General features: G+C 43.5%; 2 protein-coding genes across 2 annotated transcripts in view; both read left to right on the forward strand.

Moving 5' to 3' along the window:
• Positions 1-20,000, forward strand: part of ptprsb (protein tyrosine phosphatase receptor type Sb) — a 111,120-nt gene that overhangs the window by 55,555 nt on the left and 35,565 nt on the right. Inside the window, exons 9-14 of the mRNA XM_084410262.1 lie at positions 84-194; positions 8,533-8,802; positions 9,382-9,695; positions 10,883-11,150; positions 13,467-13,603; positions 14,187-14,331. Of these exons, the coding sequence (XP_084266388.1) occupies positions 84-194; positions 8,533-8,802; positions 9,382-9,695; positions 10,883-11,150; positions 13,467-13,603; positions 14,187-14,331 (1,245 nt within the window). The remainder of the gene's footprint in view (positions 1-83; positions 195-8,532; positions 8,803-9,381; positions 9,696-10,882; positions 11,151-13,466; positions 13,604-14,186; positions 14,332-20,000) is intronic.
• The window catches only part of LOC311292510 (receptor-type tyrosine-protein phosphatase S-like), a gene marked incomplete at its 5' end in the record, with an annotated part of 6,720 nt that continues 2,022 nt past the window's right edge, over positions 15,303-20,000 (forward strand). The window contains 2 exons of the mRNA XM_084412221.1: positions 15,303-15,312; positions 17,636-17,935. Of these exons, the coding sequence (XP_084268347.1) occupies positions 15,303-15,312; positions 17,636-17,935 (310 nt within the window). The remainder of the gene's footprint in view (positions 15,313-17,635; positions 17,936-20,000) is intronic.

Raw genomic sequence — 20,000 nt, forward strand, 5'->3', positions numbered from 1 at the left:
CTCTGTCTGTCTGCCTGTCTCTCTCTCTCTCTCTCTGACTGATTGACCTGTCTGTCTCTCTGCCTGTCTGTCTCTCTGTGCAGGAGCGCTGCAGATCGAGCGCAGTGAGGAGACGGATCAGGGGAAGTACGAGTGCGTAGCTTCTAACGCTCAGGGCGTGCGCTACTCGTCCCCTGCTAACTTATACGTGAGAGGTATGAAACACAGTAGGTACTCCGTAGGTAATACACTCTCTCTCACTCACTCACACACACAACACACACACACACAGCGCAGACAGCTTCTTTAATTACCCAGCAGCCCCTGCAGCACTGATCAAACACATCTATCGATATATACTGCGTTACGTTATTATTCTGCCCAGCTAACAAGAACATGCTCTAAGAACGCTTTGCTAACCATCAACAGAAACTGAAATTAAAACTAAAACCATAAAAAAACTTTTTTGATGCTTAAACGTTAACTGAAAAAAATATATATATAAAAAAAACCTTAAACTTTTATACTAAATTTTCATTTAGTTTAATTTGTTAACTTCTGTACTGAAATAACTAAATAAAATAAAACTTAATAAAAACTATAGATAACAAACAACAAAACTACAATTTTTTTTTAACAAAATTCAAATGAAAACGGAAAACATACATATAAAAACTAATTCAATGTATTAATAAAAACATCTCAAAGATTTTAAAGTAACCATTAAGTTATGAAACGTTATTTCTGAATGTTCCGATTTTTAAACGTTTCTTCTTGGTTGTGTGAACGTTAAGGAAACATTCCATTGTATCATTCTTCAAACATTATGAACGTTACTTTTGAATGTTCTCTGAAACAAGTAAGATTTATAAAACGAACATCCAACTGAAACATTTCAGAAAAAACGTTCCATAATCGATGTATAAACAATGTTTTTGTGCAAACGTTTATAGAACATTATTAAAGACCAGAAAACTCTATATTAATGTTTTATTAACGTTTGTTCATAACGTTCCCTGTCCGCTGGGCAGTTTGTGTGTTATCTGAGTAATTCGTCTGATCCGATGAACTCGCCGGAGAAACACCGACTTCATAAACTCAAGCGCTTCCCGTCGGGTGCGTCCGCGACTCTCGGCTAATCGAAGCATTAACAAAGCTAATTGATTTGAAATGAATTGGGTTTGCAGGCATGTAATTGTTTCTGTAAACTCAATTAGTGATATTTGCCGTCGGGCTGAAGTGCTCACGGCCTATTGGTCCGGAAAGAGTTTTAATAGAGAATAAAAGAAGGAAAACGAGTTGGGAAGAGTAATGAGCGGGAATCTCGTCTGGTGATCCAGTGCTGCAGGACGCTAATACTAACGTTTGTGTGCTTGTTAGTTTCTTCATTTTTGGTTGTTTGTTTGTATGTTGTGAATTACTAATCAGAACTAATTGACTCCAGTGCTCATGACGCACCACTAAACAGGTCTTGCAGTGTGTGTCTGTGTGTTTATCTCTCAGTTTGCTTGTGATGTTTCTTTCTTTATGAAGTGAGTTTCTCAGAGTAGAGCAAGGCCAAGCCTCGATATCTCTAATATTTGGGACTGTATATGAATAATAATAATGCTGCCACTCAAACACACACTGAATGAGGAGAGAGATGAAGATTGCAGTGGCCTTTTTACTCTCTCTGTGTTTCCCTGGTTTTCTCTCTGCTTCCCATCTCAAACCCCTTACACCCTCAGAGCTGCGAGAAGGTTGGTGTGTTTTTTGTTTATTTGCTCTCTTTTCTTTTGTTTGGCATTTAAAGACAGAGAAATAAATGTCAGTCTAGCAGTGATATGGTAGTCAAATGTACAGCGCTGAAGACGGGGGTCATGTCAGTCTGGTGTGTTGCATTGTGGGATCTTGTTTGCAAACCTTGTGCTCGGAAGGCCGTGGAAACCCAGCAATTGGAAACCAGTGAGTGTGTGCATGAGGACAGATGCATGCCTGAGCGCGCCGCGTCGTGATTGGCTGAGGTGATCTCATCTGTCTGTGTCTCTGCACGTGTGTGTGTGTGTGTGTGTGTGTCTGCTTTCTGCTGAGCATCAGCTTCGATCGATCGCTCTGAAGCATCAGTTTTATCGGAGCGCTGATCGGGCTGATGTCTCATCGACAGCTGTCAGTCAAACGTCACATGATCAGAACGTTTCTGTGCACTTCAGTCACTCTTGCGTTACACTGATCGACATCAACACAAGCGTCGCTGATCACTAAACTGACTAAACATCCCTGATGTTCATGAGCGTGACTGAAGTCCAACAGATCGTTTTTAATAAAGTATCTAATATTAGTGTGCGTCAGCGTCATATATGGATCTGGACTGGTCAGTTCTTCCCTCTATCCTCACTCTGGAGAGGTGTGTGTTCACCAGGTCATGTGGTGGTTTAGCTACAGCTCATGACTGATGTCTGTGGAAGCTTGTTTACACAGAATAAAAAAGGTTTGGGACTTTATATCTCACAATTCTGACTTTTTAATCTCACAATTGCAAGTTTATATCAGAATTGCGTGTTATAAAGTCAGAATTGTGAGATAAAAACAAATCTTGTCTGAAACAAGCTTCCATAAATGTCCGTTACTGTTATTAGTTACTGTAAAAAACTCTTCCTCAGTGTTTCTGACTCGTTCTCCAGCACAAACATCTAAACATTCTTAAATCAAGATTCATTTACTGGAGAAGAAGCAACGTTACTGAAGATATTAAGTCTGGAAAATGCATCAAAATGAAGTGAGTTTGTGTTTAAAACAAGAACAAATATCTGCCAGTGTCAGACAAATAAACGTAATTCAAAGAGAAAACAAGATTATTTTTCTGACATTGGCAGATATTTGTTCTTGTTTTTAATCTTAAACTCGCTTCATTTTGACATATTTGTCATATTTCGTATATATTCTTCAGTCATTTCTCTAGTAAATGTATTTTGATTTAAGAATGTTTAGATATTCGTGCTGGAAAAGGAGACGTTAATATATTTTTCCGCAGTGTAGAGCTGATGTCGTCTGAAATGCTCCGGCTCATGTATATTAATATTGAGATGTTCACCCTGGAAGTTCACAAACAAACGCACTCAAGTCTTGCATGACACGGCTTTTAATCCCATCCGGAGAGACAAACTTTGACTGTTTGACTCGTTCTGAAAGCAGCCGTTCTCAGCATGACAGACGATCCGATGGGATCAGGATCATAATCCCGGATCACCTGTGCTCCCGTAATCAATCCCGCTCCGGGTTTATCAGTTTTCATAAGCCCAGCGTGAGTCTCGTCGAGAAGCTTGGCATTTGTTCAGTCTCTTTGTTGTGTCTGTCTTTGTCAGTGTCTCGCATGCGCTGCATGGAGCGTCGTGTTTCATCCCAATGTTTCAGGGTTTTTTAGGAAAAGTCTGTTTGTCATCAGAGAGTGGCCTGTTTTCATTCTGTCACCGGGATGAAGCGTTCGCTCCTGGAAAACTGTTGAAAGTCACATCAGCTGTCGGAGAGATCGTGAGTGACGCATGAGGAGGAGACTCACAGAGGCGTCTCACAGATGTGATTCAGGGAATAATCCTGAACTCCGTGTTTAATCCACACAGGATGATGTCATCGAGTCCCGTCGGTGTGTTTTTCCTCGGACTGTAAGCCGATCCGCCCTTTCAGCCAGAGGAAAGATTGCGTTTGAGATAATTCATTGTAATGGGCTCGACTAACATCGGCAAATCCAATTCAGCTTCCCTATTGTTGCCGAGATCAGATGTGCTCTTCCCAGCCGAGCCTATTGTTCCCGTCTCACTGGAAGCTCCAGCGTTTAAGAGCCGCAAAGTGATTCTGCACAATAGATGATCGTTTCAATTCAAATATTCACCGTTTCAGTCTGAACTCATTCCACACTGGTCTGAACTAACCTTTACACTCATAAACTAGCCGGGTTTTCCTAATCGGTAACTGGGAAAAATGCTCTTCCTCAGTGTTTCTGTCTCGTTTTCCAGCACAAATATAGAAATATTCTTAAATCAAGATTCATTTACTGGAGAAGAAGCAAAATGACTGAAGATATTAAGTCAAAAATGTATGAAAATGAAGTGAGTTTGTGTTTAAAACCAGAACTAATATCCAATGGAGTCAGAAAAATTATCTTGTTTTCTCTTTGAATTAAAGGAGTAGTTCACTTCAGAATTCAAATGTCCTTGATAATGTACTCTCCTCCACGTCATCCAAGATGTTCATGTCTTTCTGTCTTCAGTGGAAAAGAAATGAAGGTTTTTGAGGAAAACGTTCCAGGATTTCCTCCATATAGTGTCTTCAATGGGGTCCAACGGGTCGAAGGTCCAGATGTGAGTTTCAGTGCAGCTTCAAAGTCTCGACACGATCCAGCCGAGGAATAAGAGTCTTATCTAGACAAACCAGCGGACATTTTATAAAGAAATAAACATTTATATACTTTTAAACACTAATGCTGGTCTTACACTAGCTGTGATGCGCCACACATTACGTAGGTTGAAAGGTCAAGCGTGACGTAGGCGTAAGAACAGACCCAGTGTTTACAAAGCAAACGTGCAAAGAGATTTACAAAATAAACAAATAAATAAAAGGTAAAACAACGATGTCGGACGATTTTGAAGTTTGAGGAGAAAATGAGATGGAGTTTTTCGCTCTACTCTACATTTCAGAACCGGAACACGCTTGACCTTTCACCCTGATGATGTAATGTGTGTCTCATCAAAGCTAGAGCAAGACCAGCATTAGTGGTTAAAAGTATATAAATGTTTATTTCTTTATAAAAATGTCCGCTGGTTTGTCTAGATAAGACTCTTATTCCTCGGCTGGATCGTGTCGAGACTTTGAAGCTGCACTGAAACTCACATCTGGACCTTCGACCCGTTGGACCCCATTGAAGACACTATATGGAGGAAATCCTGGAACGTTTTCCTCAAAAACCTTCATTTCTTTTCCACTGAAGACAGAAAGACATGAACATCTTGGATGACGTGGAGGAGAGTACATTATCAAGGACATTTGAATTCTGAAGTGAACTACTCCTTTAATTCAAAGAGAAAACAAGATTATTTTTCAGACTCCATTGGCAGATATTAGTTCTTGTTTTAAGCACAAACTCACTTCATTTTCATACATTTTTGACTTAATATCTTCAGTAATTTCTCTTCTTCTCCAGTAAATGAATCTTGATTTAAGAATGTTTGTATATGTGTGCTGGAGAACCGGACAGGAACCCTGAGGACGAGCAGATTTGGCCGTGCTGATGCAGACGGTGAGCTGGTTCTGAGCATGATGAACGTGTGTTTACTGCATGTTTCTGGTGTTGCATGATCTCATGAACGCATGAACGCACTAACAGATTAACCCTGTAGATTGTACATGCAGTGTGTCCAATTCTGGGTGTCCTCTGGTCAGTGCCTGAGTTCACTTTTAAAGTCGCACATGTAATCTGCCAATCAAAGCTGATCTGATGTCAGTCAGACACTGGTTTGATGATCCGACCGCGAGATGATGCAGTTGTAACTTTACTCGGGTGGATTCTTCCCTCTTTGCTGAAGTCGTAGATTTAAGAGCTTGAATCCCCATAAGCCCCGGTATCCCAGAAAGCTTTGCTTCAGTCGTCAGAAACAGGAGCCGGGGCTTCAGACGCGGATCAACAACACTCACTGAATTACAGCAGACAGGCTCCAGATCGAGCTGTTGAACTTCTTTAACCAGTATTTAACTGTTCTGTTAAATGAAACTGAGCATTCAGATCCATCTCATGCAGAGCACAGTGTTCCTGAGATTTACCAGTGTATCGTTCACCCAGAAATGATCATTCCGTCATCATTCACTCTCTCTCGTGTCGTTCAGACGCAATATTCTGTGGAAAACTTGCACTCGTTTCTCAAAATAATATCTTTTGTTACGACAGATTGATCATTTTTGGGTGAACTGTCTCTTTAAGTCAGAGATGAATGATGAATGCAAAGCAACACATTCAACACCCCAGCGTGTGCATAGCAACACCCTAGCAACCGTTCAGTACACTAGCAACCCCATAGTGTCGCCGTGGCAACCACCCATGGTGTTGGTGAGTTGTGCACGTTCACACACATCTAGTTTACATCAGCGTTTGAAGATTCAGTGTCTCCAGTTTCCAAGTGTTTCCTGTTGCCCTGGTTCTTTGTTTCTGTCCATCTCTCTCTCTCTCTCTCTCTCTCTCTCTCTCTCTCGCTCGCTCTCTCTCTCTCTCTCTCTCTCTCTCTCTCTCTCTCTATCTATCTCTCCCCCCCACTCCCCCCTCTCTCTCTCTCTCTCTCCCTCTCTCGCTCTCTCTCCCTCTCTCGCTCTCTCTCTCTCTCTCTCTCTCTCTCTCTCTCTCTCTCTCTCCCTCTCCCCCCCCCATCTCTCTCCCCCCTCTCTCTCTCTCTCTCTCTCTCCCTCCCCCCCCTCTCCCCCTCATCCCCCCCCCCCCCCTCTCCGCTGGGTTGAGCTTCACTGCTGATTTCACAACACCTCTAAGAATTCAGAAAGCTGTAGTTTTAGTGCGTCTCTCTTTCTTTTATCTCTCTAACACATTCTCTCGCTCTCTTCATCTCTGTTTCTGGATGCGGGTTGGCAGCGCTCCACGTTAACCGAGTGGATTAGCATAACTTCCATCGTTTCTCACATTTGCTTGCTGTCTCTTTTATTTATTTATTTCCTCAGTCAGATGTAGATCTTCCAGGAGTGTAAACAGTATTTCCCTTCCGGAACGTCAGTTTCTGCCTCAGAACAATCTGATCTGTCCTAGAATATAGCGCCACACACACACACACACACTCACTCACTCACTCACTCACACACACACACACACACACACACACACACACACACACACACACACACACACACACACACACACACTCACTCACTCACTCACTCACTCACTCACTCACTCACTCACTCACTCACTCACTCACTCACTCACTCACTCACTCACTCACTCACTTACTCACTCACTCACACACAGTCTGTGTCCTGAAGCAGAACCAGTACACTAGATTCACTCACTCGGACTATATTGCCTATCTAGTGCAGCGCACGTCACACACTAGTTAACATATTGACTAGTAATGTTTCACCCGGTGAACTTCCCGTGTGCTGAACATGTGTGTGTGTGTGTGTTGGCCGTGGTGTTGCAGTGATCCTGCGAGCGTGTTCAGGCATGCATTTGACCCGTGTAGCGCTCTAGTCTCAGCCCAGATAGAACCCGTTCCCCAGCGCCGGAGAGGCTCAGTCCCGGCGGCCGCACACTCTCCTCTGGGTTCTGCCGGCTGAGGGAGAACTGGGGGCTCGTCCGGGAACATGGATCATGCGGAGCGAGCGGCTTCATCAGTTTCTCTGCACCGCAAAAAATGCTTTTCTTAGTATTTTTGGCTTGTTTCCAGTCCAAATATCTAACAATTCTTAAATCAAGATTTACTAGATAAGTAAAATTACGAAATTAGATTAATTAAGTGAGTTTCTGCTTAAAAGAAGCACAAATATCTGCTAGTGGGGTAAGAAAAAAACTTGTTTTCCATGTGAATTAAGAATTTTTTTCTTTTTTTTTTCTTACTTTCCATTTGAATTAAGATGATTTTTATTACCCCACTGGCAGATAATTTTGCTTGTTTTAAGCAAAAACTCACTTAATTTAAGATATAATTTCTAATATCATTTTACGTATCTAGTAAATGCTTCTTGATGTAAGAATTGTTATATATTTGGACTGGAAACGAGACGTAAGAAAGGCATTGTTTGCAGTGAGCCTCCAGCTGAGCTCAGATGGAGTGTTTAACATGGCTGTTCTCGGCTGGTTCCTCGCTGAGGTCTCTGTGAACGGAGAGTCATGCCTGGAGAGCGAGCGCATTAGTCAGTTTGTAAGAAAACACGGCTCTGACCTTTAGCTCGAACTCAGATTCTCCAGCTTCTTAACACATTATTATTCCGTTGCATCTGCTAGTCAGCGCTTATATTTAACAACTTGTCCTTTTAGCTGCACTGCAAAAAATGCTTTTCTTACTTAGTATTTCTGTCTCGTTTCCAGTCCATATATCTAACAATTCTTACATCAAGAAGCATTTACTAGATAACTAACATGACATAAGATGTTCTATCTTTTTTGCTTTTGCTTAAAAATTGTAAAAAATACAGCAGCCGCACACTCAAACACTGTGCAAGATCAATTGCTTTTGCTTAAAACAAGCAAAATTATCTGCCAATGGGCTAAGACAAATAATATTGTTTTCCATTTGAATATAGATAATTTTTCTAACCCCATTAGCAGATAATTTTGCTTGTTTTAAGCAAAAACTCAATAAAAAATTTTTCAGAAAACAAGATATCATTTCTTATGTCATGTTACTCATCTAGTAAATTCTTCTTGATGTAAGAATGTTTAGATATTTGGACTGGAAACGAGACAGAAACACTGAGTAAGAAAGCATGTAATGATGCATTGCCAGCTTGAGTATGACGCTGTGACCCGGTCGTGCATTGGCTGTGATTGTTACCCCGTTGTCCTCTGTCTCCCTCTCTGTGCTCCAGTCCGCCGAGTTCCCCCCCGCTTCACCATCCTTCCCAGCAGCCACGAGATCATGCCAGGCGGGAGCGTGAACATCACCTGTGTGGCGGTCGGGTCGCCCATGCCGTACGTGAAGTGGATGCTGAACTCCGAGGACCTGACGCCGGAGGACGAGATGCCCGTGGGCCGGAACGTTCTGGAGCTGAACGGCGTGCGCGAGTCGGCTAACTACACCTGCGTCGCCATGAGCAGCCTGGGCATCATCGAGGCCGTGGCGCAAGTCATCGTCAAGTGTAAGGAAACTAATCCAGTTGCAGAATGTAGAAAGAGCTTCCAGAATTTAGAGAATGATGTTGGGTCGAACAGCACTTTTGTTATTCACTTTTGCAAATCTTTGCCAGAAGCGAGTATCATGAGTTTCTAGATTTTGTGTTAGCGGCTCATTTTGAGCATTGTAAAGATCTTTAGAAATCTTGTTAGCAGGGTTAGAAATTAACACCCGCCAGCTGCGGGGAAAAATCAGCTGGGAATCATCGAGGCTGTGGCGCTAGTGTAAGGAAAGAGTCCATTTTACAGCCAAACCCAGGGTTTAGTGATGTCACTAACCCGTGAAGAAGATCATTGTAGTTCCTGCCAGCCGTTTGTTGGAGTCCTTAAAAAGCGATTTCTGTAAAAGAAAATATCTCCCTTTGCTTCGAACTTTGAGCGTTGTGACTCTGCAGATGTTGTTTATGCTCAAACAGCAACATTACACACTAACTAAAGTTAGAAAAGTCAAATCATAATCAACCACCCCTTTAATGCTGATGTTGCCTGCGAATCTCCTGAGGAAAGATCAACCTCTGAGCAATGCAGTTCTCTCTCTCTCTCAGCTTTACCCAGAGCTCCTGGTACCCCCATCGTCACGGAGACGACCCCCACCAGCGTCACCATCACCTGGGACTCTGGGAACCCCGACCCCGTCTCCTATTACATCATCCAGTACCGCGCCAAATCCCCGGACAGCAAGTTCGAGACTGTGGACTCCATCACCACGACCCGCTACAGCATCGGCGGCCTGTACCCCAACACCGAGTACGAGATCCGCGTGTCCGCCGTCAACACCATCGGCCAGGGTCCGCCTAGCAACAGGGTGGAGGCCCGAACCGGAGAGCAAGCGCCCGCCAGCCCGCCGAGGAACATCCAGGCATCTGCATTCAATTATTACACTGTTTAAATGTATAAATTTTTTAGCTAACTGTGATTTTGTAGATGTACATTTCTGAAATACATACAGATCACAGTACAGATCACTCTAAATTGTAATATGGACTCTCTGTACACTTTCTGTACACTACATAAATACATTTCTTACTTAGTATATTTGTCTTGTTTCCAGTCCAAATATCAAGATGCATTTACTAGATGAGTAAAATGCCATAAGATATTAAGTCCTGTTTTCCGGGGGAATTAATCCAAATTAATTAATAATAATAATAATAATAATTTGTTACATTTATATAGCGCTTTTTCTGAGACCTCAAAGCGCTTTACATAGAAGGGGGGAATCTCCTCAACCACCACCAATGTGCAGCATCCACTTGGATGATGCGACGGCAGCCATATTGCGCCAGAATGCCCACCACACACCAGCTTACTGGTGGAGAGGAGACAGTGATGAAGTCAATCAGTATATATGAGGATGATTAGGAGGCCATGATGGACAGAGGCCAAGGGGCAAATTTGGCCAGGATGCTGGAGTTACACCCCTAATCTTTTTCGAAGGACATCCTGGGATTTTTAATGACCACAGAGAGTCAGGACCTCGGTTTAACATCTCATCCGAAGGGCGGTGCTCTTTTGGCAGTATAGTTTCCCCGTCACTATACTGGGGCATTAGGACCCACACAGACCACTGGGTGAGCACCCCCTGCTGGCCTCACTAACACCTCTTCCAGCACCAACCTGGTTTTCCCAGGAGGTCTCCCATCCAGGTACTAACCAGGCTCAGCCCTGCTTAGCTTCAGTGGGCAACCAGTCTTGGGCTACAGGGTGATATGGCTGCTGGTAATTGAGTTGGTGCATTAAGAAAAATAATGTTAATTTAAACAGAAACAAGATTATTTTTCTGACCCCATTGGCAGATCATTTTGCTTTTTTAAGCATCAACTCACTTAATTTTGATTAATTCCCCCGGAAAACAAGACTTAATATCTTATGGCATTTTACTCATCTAGTAAATGGATCTTGATTTAAGAAATGTTTGATATTTGGACTGAAAACAAGACAAAAATACTAAGTAAGAAAAGTATTTTTTGCAGTGTAAAGCTGCTTTGAAATGATGTGTATTGTGAAAAGCGCTATACAAATAACCGTGACCTGAATTGAATCCAGGCGCGCATCATATCCCAGAACGCAGTGATGGTGCGCTGGGACGAGCCGGAGGAGCCCAACGGGTTGATCAAGGGCTATCGGGTGTATTACACCATGGATCCCTCGCAGCCGATGAGCAACTGGCAGATCCACAACGTTCAGGACAGCACGATCACGACCATCCACAGCCTCGTGCCGTCCGAGACCTACACCATCCGAGTGCTGGCATTCACATCTGTGGGAGACGGACCCTTCTCCGACCCCGTCCACGTCAAAGTGAGGCCTGGAGGTGAGCCGGAGAGGAACACGCCATCGAGTCTCTTGCAGATCGACCCTAGAGGACTGTTCACACCATGAACCATAACGATAACCATAACGATAACTATATGTGCTTCCACACCAAGAACGATAACTATAACTATAACCATAGCCATAACAATAACAATAACCATAACCATAACTATAGCCATAACGATAACCATAATGATAACTATATGTGCTTCCACACCAAGAACGATAACTATAACTATAACCATAACCATAACTATAACCATAACGATAACCATAACGATAACTATATGTGCTTCCACACCAAGAACAATAACTATAATGATAACCATAACGATAACCATAACAATAACCATAATGATAACTATATTTGCTTCCACACCAAGAACAATAACTATAATGATAACCATAACGATAACCATAACGATAACTATGTGCTTCCACACCAAGAACAATAACTATAATGATAACCATAACGATAACCATAACAATAACCATAATGATAACTATATTTGCTTCCACACCAAGAACAATAACTATAATGATAACTATAATGAAAACCATAACCATAACGATAACCATAACCATAACTATATTTGCTTCCACACCAAGAACAATAACTATAATGATAACTATAATGAAAACCATAACCATAACGATAACCATAACTATATTTGCTTCCACACCAAGAACAATAACTATAATGATAACTATAATGAAAACCATAACCATAACGATAACCATAACCATAACTATATTTGCTTCCACACCAATGAACGATAACGGTCTGTTTATTCTAAGCTCGCGCGCTGTGGTTTCAAAGTGCTTTCCTCGAGCTCTCACAGTAGAGCGCTGGCGCTTGCAACGCCAAAGTCATGGGTTCGATTCTCAGGGAAAGCAAGAACTGATAAGAATGTAAATGTGCAGCTTGAAATGCAATGTAAGTCGCTTTGGATAAATGCGTCTGCCAAATGCATAATGTAAAGTGTGTACAATGCCATTGTTGTTGCATTTACAGGCTTTAACCAGTAGATGTCCTCAGCATGCTATGTTTGTGTAGTAATCTAAGCTAGTGTAATCGATATAATAATCCAACAACGAATTTAGCTGACATTAGCCGCTTTCCGACCAAGTAGTTCTAGGAACTTAGTTCTAGGAACTGTCCACTTCTAAACAGTTCTAAGAACTACTCTCCCCTAAACTCGGTTTTGCTGTTTGCGTTCGCACTGGCCAAGTGGCCATAGGAACTGGTAGGAGGAAGTGACGCAGGCACGGTGACTTTTATTTTGACAGCGCGACGGACCTTTATTTTGGCGGCGCTGAGAACGCCAGAGCAAACAATGCTCGCATTCTCTGTGTTTATTAGTTAGCAATCTGTCTAACAGTACTGTTTAATATGTTATTAGATAGAACTGTTATAGAAAGTAGACAGTATATGAAAAAAAGGTTATTAGCCTATGTGGTTGATGTCCAGTGTTGCTAGCTGGGCAGATAAACATAATCATGTTTGGCTTGCATGGTCCCCTCAAAGTTGCGTTGGATTTTCTCTTCAGCATAAAGGTTTAGAGACCCATCTATCACTGTTTTCCATGTTTGTATAGTTCGTTTATGGAGTAAATATATAGGCTATAATCTGTGTGTTTACATTCTAGCTGTTTTAAAAATGGCGGGTGCTGGTGCTCCGCGTGCGTTCGGTCATCAACGTCACGGATAGTTCCTATAGTGCTGGTTTAGACCCTACTCTGAAGTAGGACCCAAATTAGTTCCTACAAATGGAGTTCCTAGAACTAAAATCGTTCCTAGTTCCTGCGGTGCGAACACGCCGACATCCGGGTACTTTAGCCAATAGTTCTAGGAACTGTGAAAAGGTTCCTCCGGTCGGAAAGCGGCTATAGTCAATATAGTGGAATAAAAACAACACCTAGTCTTTTTCACCGCAACTTCTGGGAAAGCAAGACAATGTTGTGGAAACGTTATCGTTATAGCTGTGGTGTGAACTGTGAACTCTGCTATTGTTTAATATTGAGAACGATTTTTAGAACTATATCTTTATCATCTTAATCGTTATCGTCCTTGGTGTGAACGGGCCTTAACCCTTGAGAGTTAACTGAGTTAATCTGCATGGGGGAAACTCCCCATCACACGGATTCCTATTGGAAAGACTGGGCCGGTAAATGGCACGCATTCACATGCGGCTCTCGATGGAGCGTCACTGACACCAAGCGGAACATCTCTGCACTGTTCCTGTAGTGTGGCTCCATTATCATGTCCTGTGTCTCCGACCAGGCTTCTGATGAGTTTCTGATCTGTGTTTCAGTCCCTGGGCAGCCGGGGAAGTTCACGGTGGGTAAAGTGACTGACACCAGCGTGGAGTTGACCTGGGATCCTGCGTACTCCAAAGAGCCTGTGAAAGCCTACGAACTCATCTACAAATCTCCAGATCTCGGCGTTCAGGTGAGAACGTGCTCCACTCGAGGGCTACGAATCGGGACATTTCAGTGGGATTGTGATCGGCATCGGCCTCTGAACCGACGGAATGATGGCGACGTTGCTATTTTGAGCCATTGACCAACTGAAATCTGGTCTGAAGTCAATGGCGCAGGTTTTTTTTTGTTATTTAAAGAGCGCGTTAGTAACGAGCAGATCCGTTTCCTCGCTAGAGAAGCGTTCAGTTTTTCCGCTCTCAAATTCTGCCGTGTAAATAGCGAATCCACCATGGCGCGAGCGCAACTGGCTTTTAAAGGGAATGGGAGACGAGACTCTGATTGGTTTATTGCAGGTTACGCCCAAAACACACCCATTACTCATTAAGAGAATAGAGACAAAACACACCCATTACTCATTAAGAGAATAGAGACAAAACACACCAATTACTCATTAAGAGAATAGGGACAACTGTTTTAGACCGTGCGCCGGGAGCGGCGACCATTTTTCCCATCGTTAAACTGACAAAAGTGGATTCGGACGCTCTAAGTGCTCTTGCACCGTGCGCTTTAGACCATTGAAATAGTTTTGAAAGCGTCTTTCTGTCCAACAGGAGAAGAGGAACTTTGAGCCCAGAACGGCGTATGTGGTGGAGGGTCTGCGCGCAAACACCGAATACACCTTCTCTCTGGCCGCCGTTTCCAACAAAGGCATCGGAGCGTTCACCAACGAGATCAACCAGCGCACGGCACAAGCAAGTATGTGTGAGAGCCTCCGTCCTCAAAGACACTGGTGGAGCCGGGTTGATCCACTCATGTTAAATCACAGTTCTGACTGGGAACCAGTCGATGATTGAGGTGAAGCACATTTAACCTGTTTCTTACAGTGTGTGGCGCTCTGCTCCAAACCATGCTCTGTTTCTCCATCCCGTCGGACCCTGACTCCAGAACTGTGTTTGGATGGTTCCTATAAGCTGTTGGTCTGGATGGTGCAGAGCGTCTTAAATCTGTGTTTTCTTTGCTCAGTCGTCGTTTTCAGAGCGGAAGCGGAAACACAACTAATGTCTGGTGGTGCAAACAAACTATGAGCTGCGGGGGAATTCAGTCGCGTGCTGATACACACACACACACACACTCAGTAATGTGCTGATAGTGTCGTTCATTTGCACACACGCTATTCAAATCAGATAATGGCACAAACAAGCACTTTAACTGGTCGCTCAGAAGCCAGTGTTCACAAACAGCAAACCCCCTGCTTTCCAAATAGTGCTGATGTTTATGAATCTATAATTCGCTCAGTCAAGTTTGCGCTGAACAGGATGGTGTTTAAATACTCCTGTGCAGAAACACCTGGTTAAATTGGATTGGTGGATATTGAAAAATATGTTTTTAGGCACAAACGGTTGAATTCCTGCCCAGTTCTGTTTATTCATCCTTCCTTCCATCCTTCCATCCATCCATCTCTGTCATTGAGAAATGCATTGGTGTGTGTGTGATGTTTATGTCCACAAGTATTTCCAGGAGGTTTTTGAAAAACAAGCCAAAGCCACAAAACTGGACGGGATTTGTGTTTTTAATTTCTGCTTTTTTACCTCTTTCTTCTCTTCCTCCTTCAGTTCAGTGTCTTTTCAACTCTATGAAGTGATAGTAACTGTTGTGTGTGTGTGTGTGTGTGTGTGTTGATGATGAAGTGCTCTTCAGTAACGCTGTTGAAGCTCGTGTTTTCCAGGATGGTTAACGGTAAGTGAGGACGATCGAACCACAGCCGCGGTCTGAGAACCACAGCAACCGTAAGACTCCTATCATTACTCCACTAAACCAGGATCTGTGGAAGGAACTGGCGCTGTTTTATTATTTACTTCATAACTTACCTTACCCGAACACAGTCCTTGACATGCTGATGAACTCTCCAACGGTACGAATATTAGCTGCTCGATCATCATGTGGTTCTGATGAGTCCGGCACAAACACACACTCTCACACTGAACGCAACTACGCATCCGCAGTTCTTTTTTCACACGTCATATTCTATAAAGCTAATTGATTCATTGCTTGTCAGTTTAATGATTGTGTTAGAGGAGTGTGTGAGAACAGAGGCTGGTCACGGGGTCGTGGAACCGAGAACCTTATCGTTTGATTGATTGTGAGAAAGTCTCGGATCTCTTGTTATTTTTAATAACTCTCTCAGCTCTCGTTGTGCCGTTCAGCTGGAAAGGTTTCAGTCAATTACACTGACGGAGAGCAAAGCCTCGCATTAACCGCAGTATTAATGACAGATAATACCCACAATTCTATACGCTCGTATTCTACAGAGACTGAAGCTCAGAAAAATGCTTAAGGCAACTGTGTGTGTGTGTGTGTGTGATCTACATACAGTCGAGTTGAATCTCCTGGTGTTTAGTGATATCTAAGCGTTAAGTTCACTCGAGTATGAACGGCAGAATGAAGTTAGGCTGTTCATTTACGTTCGCATTGGCGTTAGAGGGTTATTGAAAGCGAACAGTAACTGTCGTCAAGCAGACTTACATTTATTGATTCAGCAGATGGGTGTATCCGAATGAGGAACATCACAAGCAGCGTCAGATACACACGACGTTAGACGTTTAGAACAGTTTGTTCCTGCGGACACAGAGCTCCTCCTCCTCGTCAGGTTCATCATTAAAGCTCATGTGTCTCATATGTGCAGGAGGAACTTTAAACTCCTCACTAACCCCGATGGGTTTCAGTCTGTCACCATCTGGTCAGGGATTCTGATCCTGGACCGATGCGTCGCTCCATCCATCAATCCGTGTTTCCGTGGCAACAGCGCTCCATCACACGCCCGGCGGTGCTTTAATTAGATTGTCTGTTCTAGTCAATATGTTGATCAGATGCTTGTTTTGTGAGCGATTCTGACAGACAGATGGTTTATTTCTCCATCACTGCATCACAACACATCTTTCATTTCATTTTGCCTCTTTCTTCCTTTGTTTGCATCATTTATCTTTTGAGTTGAATTTAATTTTCATAATTTGTTTTATTGATCCGTACTATTTTTGTAGCCGCATCCTCTGCGTTTGTCTTTATGTTGTATTGATTTATTTTTGCCTTGTTTCTGTTGTTTTCTCCTCCTCCACATTCCTCAATGATCTTACCTCTCCTCTTCCTCTTCATCCTCCTCCTCCTCTTCCTGCTCCTCCTCTTCCTCTTCATCCTCCTCTCCTCCTCTTCCTTTTCATCCTCCTCCTCTTCTTCCTCTTCTTCCTCCTCCTCTTCTTCCTCTTCTTCCTCCTCTCCTCCTCTTCCTCTTCATCCTCCTCCTCTTCCTCTTCATCCTCCTCTCCCTCTTCATCCTCCTCTCCTCTTCCTCTTCTCCTCCTCTTCCTCCTCCTCTTCCTCTTCCTCCTCTCCTCTTCCTCTTCCTCCTCCTCTTCCTGTTCCTCCTCCTCCTCTCCTCTCCTCCTCCTCCACTTCATCATCCTCCTCCTCATCCTCTCATCCTTTCCTCCTCTTCCTCCTCCACCTCTCCTCCTCCTCTTCCCCTCATGTTCCTCCTCCTCCTCTCCTCCTCTTCCTCCTCCTCCTCCACCTCCTCCTCTCCTCCTCCACCTCCTCCTCTCCTCCTCCACCTCCTCTTCCTCCTCCTCCTCCTCCACCTCTCCTCCTCCTCTTCCCCTCATGTTTTTCCTCCTCCTCTCCTCCTCTTCCTCCTCCTCTTCCTCCTCCTCTCCTCCTCCACCTCCTCTTCCTCCTCCTCTTCCTCCTCCTCCTCCTCCACCTCTCCTCCTCCTCTTCCCCTCATGTTCCTCCTCCTCCTCCTCCACCTCTCCTCCTCCTCTTCCCCTCATGTTCCTCCTCCTCTTCCTCTTCCTCCTCCTCTTCCTCCTCCTCCACCTCTCCTCCTCCTCTTCCCCTCATGTTCCTCCTCCTCCTCTCCTCCTCTCTTCCTCCTCCTCCTCCTCCACCTCCTCCTCCACCTCCTCTCCTTCTCCTCTACCTCCTCCTCCACCTCTCCTCCTCCTCTTCCCCTCATGTTCCTCCTCCTCCTCTCCTCTCCTCCTCCTCCTCCTCCTCCTCGGGTCAGAGCCCACGTCTCCTCCGGCTCAGGTCCGCTGCTCCTCCGTCAGCTCCTCCTCTCTGTCGGTGAGCTGGGCTCCGGCGCCGGAGGAGCAGCAGAACTCGGCGCTGCTCGGGTACGAAGTGTGTTATCAGCTCAACGGCGGCGGAGACTCAGTGCAGACGCTGCGTCTGGAGCCGGACGCGGGACAGGTGCTCCTGAAGGGCCTGCGGCGCTGGAGCTCGTACCTCCTCACGGTGGCAGCGCTGACGGAGCAGGGCCTCGGACCCCAGAGCCCAGCCGTAGAGTGCAGAACCGATGAGGACGGTAAAATCAGTCAAACCTACAGCGCTTGATACAGTACAGATCGTGTCACAGTAATAAACAGGAGAATAACAGAATCAAACCTCATCAGATATGAGACGCGTTCAGATTCAGGAGTAAAGCATCTCTACAGAAGATCAGAGAGTCATTATTCACATCAGTTATGAAACACTCATGTCTGCTGTGAAGGAGGTTCTTCAGTCGTTCAGCATTAGATTCTAATCTAGAGCTTTTAGATTCTTCAGGTGCTTCTTTGTAGATCAATAAAGTTCTTGATGTTTCATTAGAAGTTCTTCAGATCAGTGTTTTGGCATGAAATCTGACTTGATAATAATCATCATCATTGACTATAATTAAAAGGAAGGAAGGGTAATATAATATAATATAATAAACATCATATGATATAATAAATATAATATAATATAATTCAGTGTTTCCTACAGGATTCTGCCCCCTGGAAGAAAATTATGTACATTTTAAAGTTAAATTCATAAATCTGTTGCTCTTTGAGTTCAAAATGAACAGCTCCAGCCCATATTCAGCGTGCAACTTGAACAAAGTCGCCGCCAGTGCATGAACTTGTACCAGAACTTTAACCGGGACTCAAACTTATTTTTAGTTGTGATATAGTGTCTCAGTCTACATTACAACATACTACTTCTAATAATATAATATTATTAATTCATATGACAATAATAGCCATATGTTGTAAAACAAATCCACTGAACATTAAATGAATTTTTCATAATTAGTTTTGTCCTAATTTCTATACATGCAAGCGATAAACCCGTGAGCTTTTAATCGTCACCTATGCAAATGTGGTAATAATGTGTAACTGCGTTCCCGAATACAGGCTGAACTGATGGAGTTCACTGCATTCATTCACTGTGAACTGAGACGCGGAGCTGATCGAGTGAGCGACGTGTCTTTTGAAAGCCTTATCGCACTTTAAATTTTAGTTTGTTTCACAGTAATGGCACAAAACACGACATTAAATACCTTTTAATTATGTTATTTAATACGTTATTATGAGAAGTTTAAATATACTTCATATCTTTGTACATACATCTGTAAAAAGTATCCTTCTAGCTATAGCCTCCGGTCACAGGAATTATTTTTACTGTTTGTTCCAGTTGTACGAACTGAATTTGGGAAAAAGGCATTTCAATTTGCTGCTCTCTCTGCCTGGAATTGTTTGCAAAGTACATTGAAACTGAGGAAACTGGTCCCGTTGGACACTTTTAAAATAGTTTTAAATGATTTGGAGAATGAAACATCGGGCTGTAGATGTTTTAGTTAGTTATGTATTTGATATTGAAATTTTATTGGATTTGCTTGTGTGTGTATATGTGTATGTATTGTTGGATGTTATTTGTTAAACTCAAACGTGCTGTCTCTGTCAGTCTTGGCCAGGACGCTCTTGTAAAAGAGATTCTTAATCTCATTGTGCTTCTTTCCTGGTAAAAGAAAGGTTATAATAATACACTATATTGCCAAAAGTTTTTGGACGCCTCCCTTTACATGCACATGAACTTTAATGACATCCCATTCCTGATCCGTAGGGTTTAATATGGAGTTGCTCCAGAGTTGCAGCTATAACAGCTTCAGCTCTTCTGGGAAGGCTTTCCACAAGGTTTATGAGTGTGTTTATGGGAATTTTTGCCCATTCTTCTAGAAGTGCATTAGTGAGGTCCGGCACTGATGTTGAACGAGAAGCTCTCAGTCTCGCTCTAGTTCATCCCAAAGCTGTTCTATTGGGTTGAGTTCAGGACTCTGTGCAGGCCAGTCCAGTTCCTCCACACCAAACTCCTCATCCATGTGTTTATGGTCCTGCTTTGTGCTCTGGAGCGCAGTCATGCTGGAACGGGAACATCCACAAACTCTTCCCACAAAGTCTGGATTATGAAACTGTCCAAAATGTCTTGGTTTGCTGAAGCATTAAGAGTTCCTTTCACTGGAACTAAGAGGCCAAGCCCTGAAAAACAACCCCACACCATCACCCCCCTCCCCAAACAACCCCGCACCATAACCCCCCCTCCCTCCACCAATCAACCCCGTACCATAACCC

This window comes from Rutilus rutilus, assembly GCF_951802725.1.
Source record: "Rutilus rutilus genome assembly, chromosome: 6".
In the NCBI taxonomy this organism is placed as follows: domain Eukaryota; kingdom Metazoa; phylum Chordata; class Actinopteri; order Cypriniformes; family Leuciscidae; genus Rutilus; species Rutilus rutilus.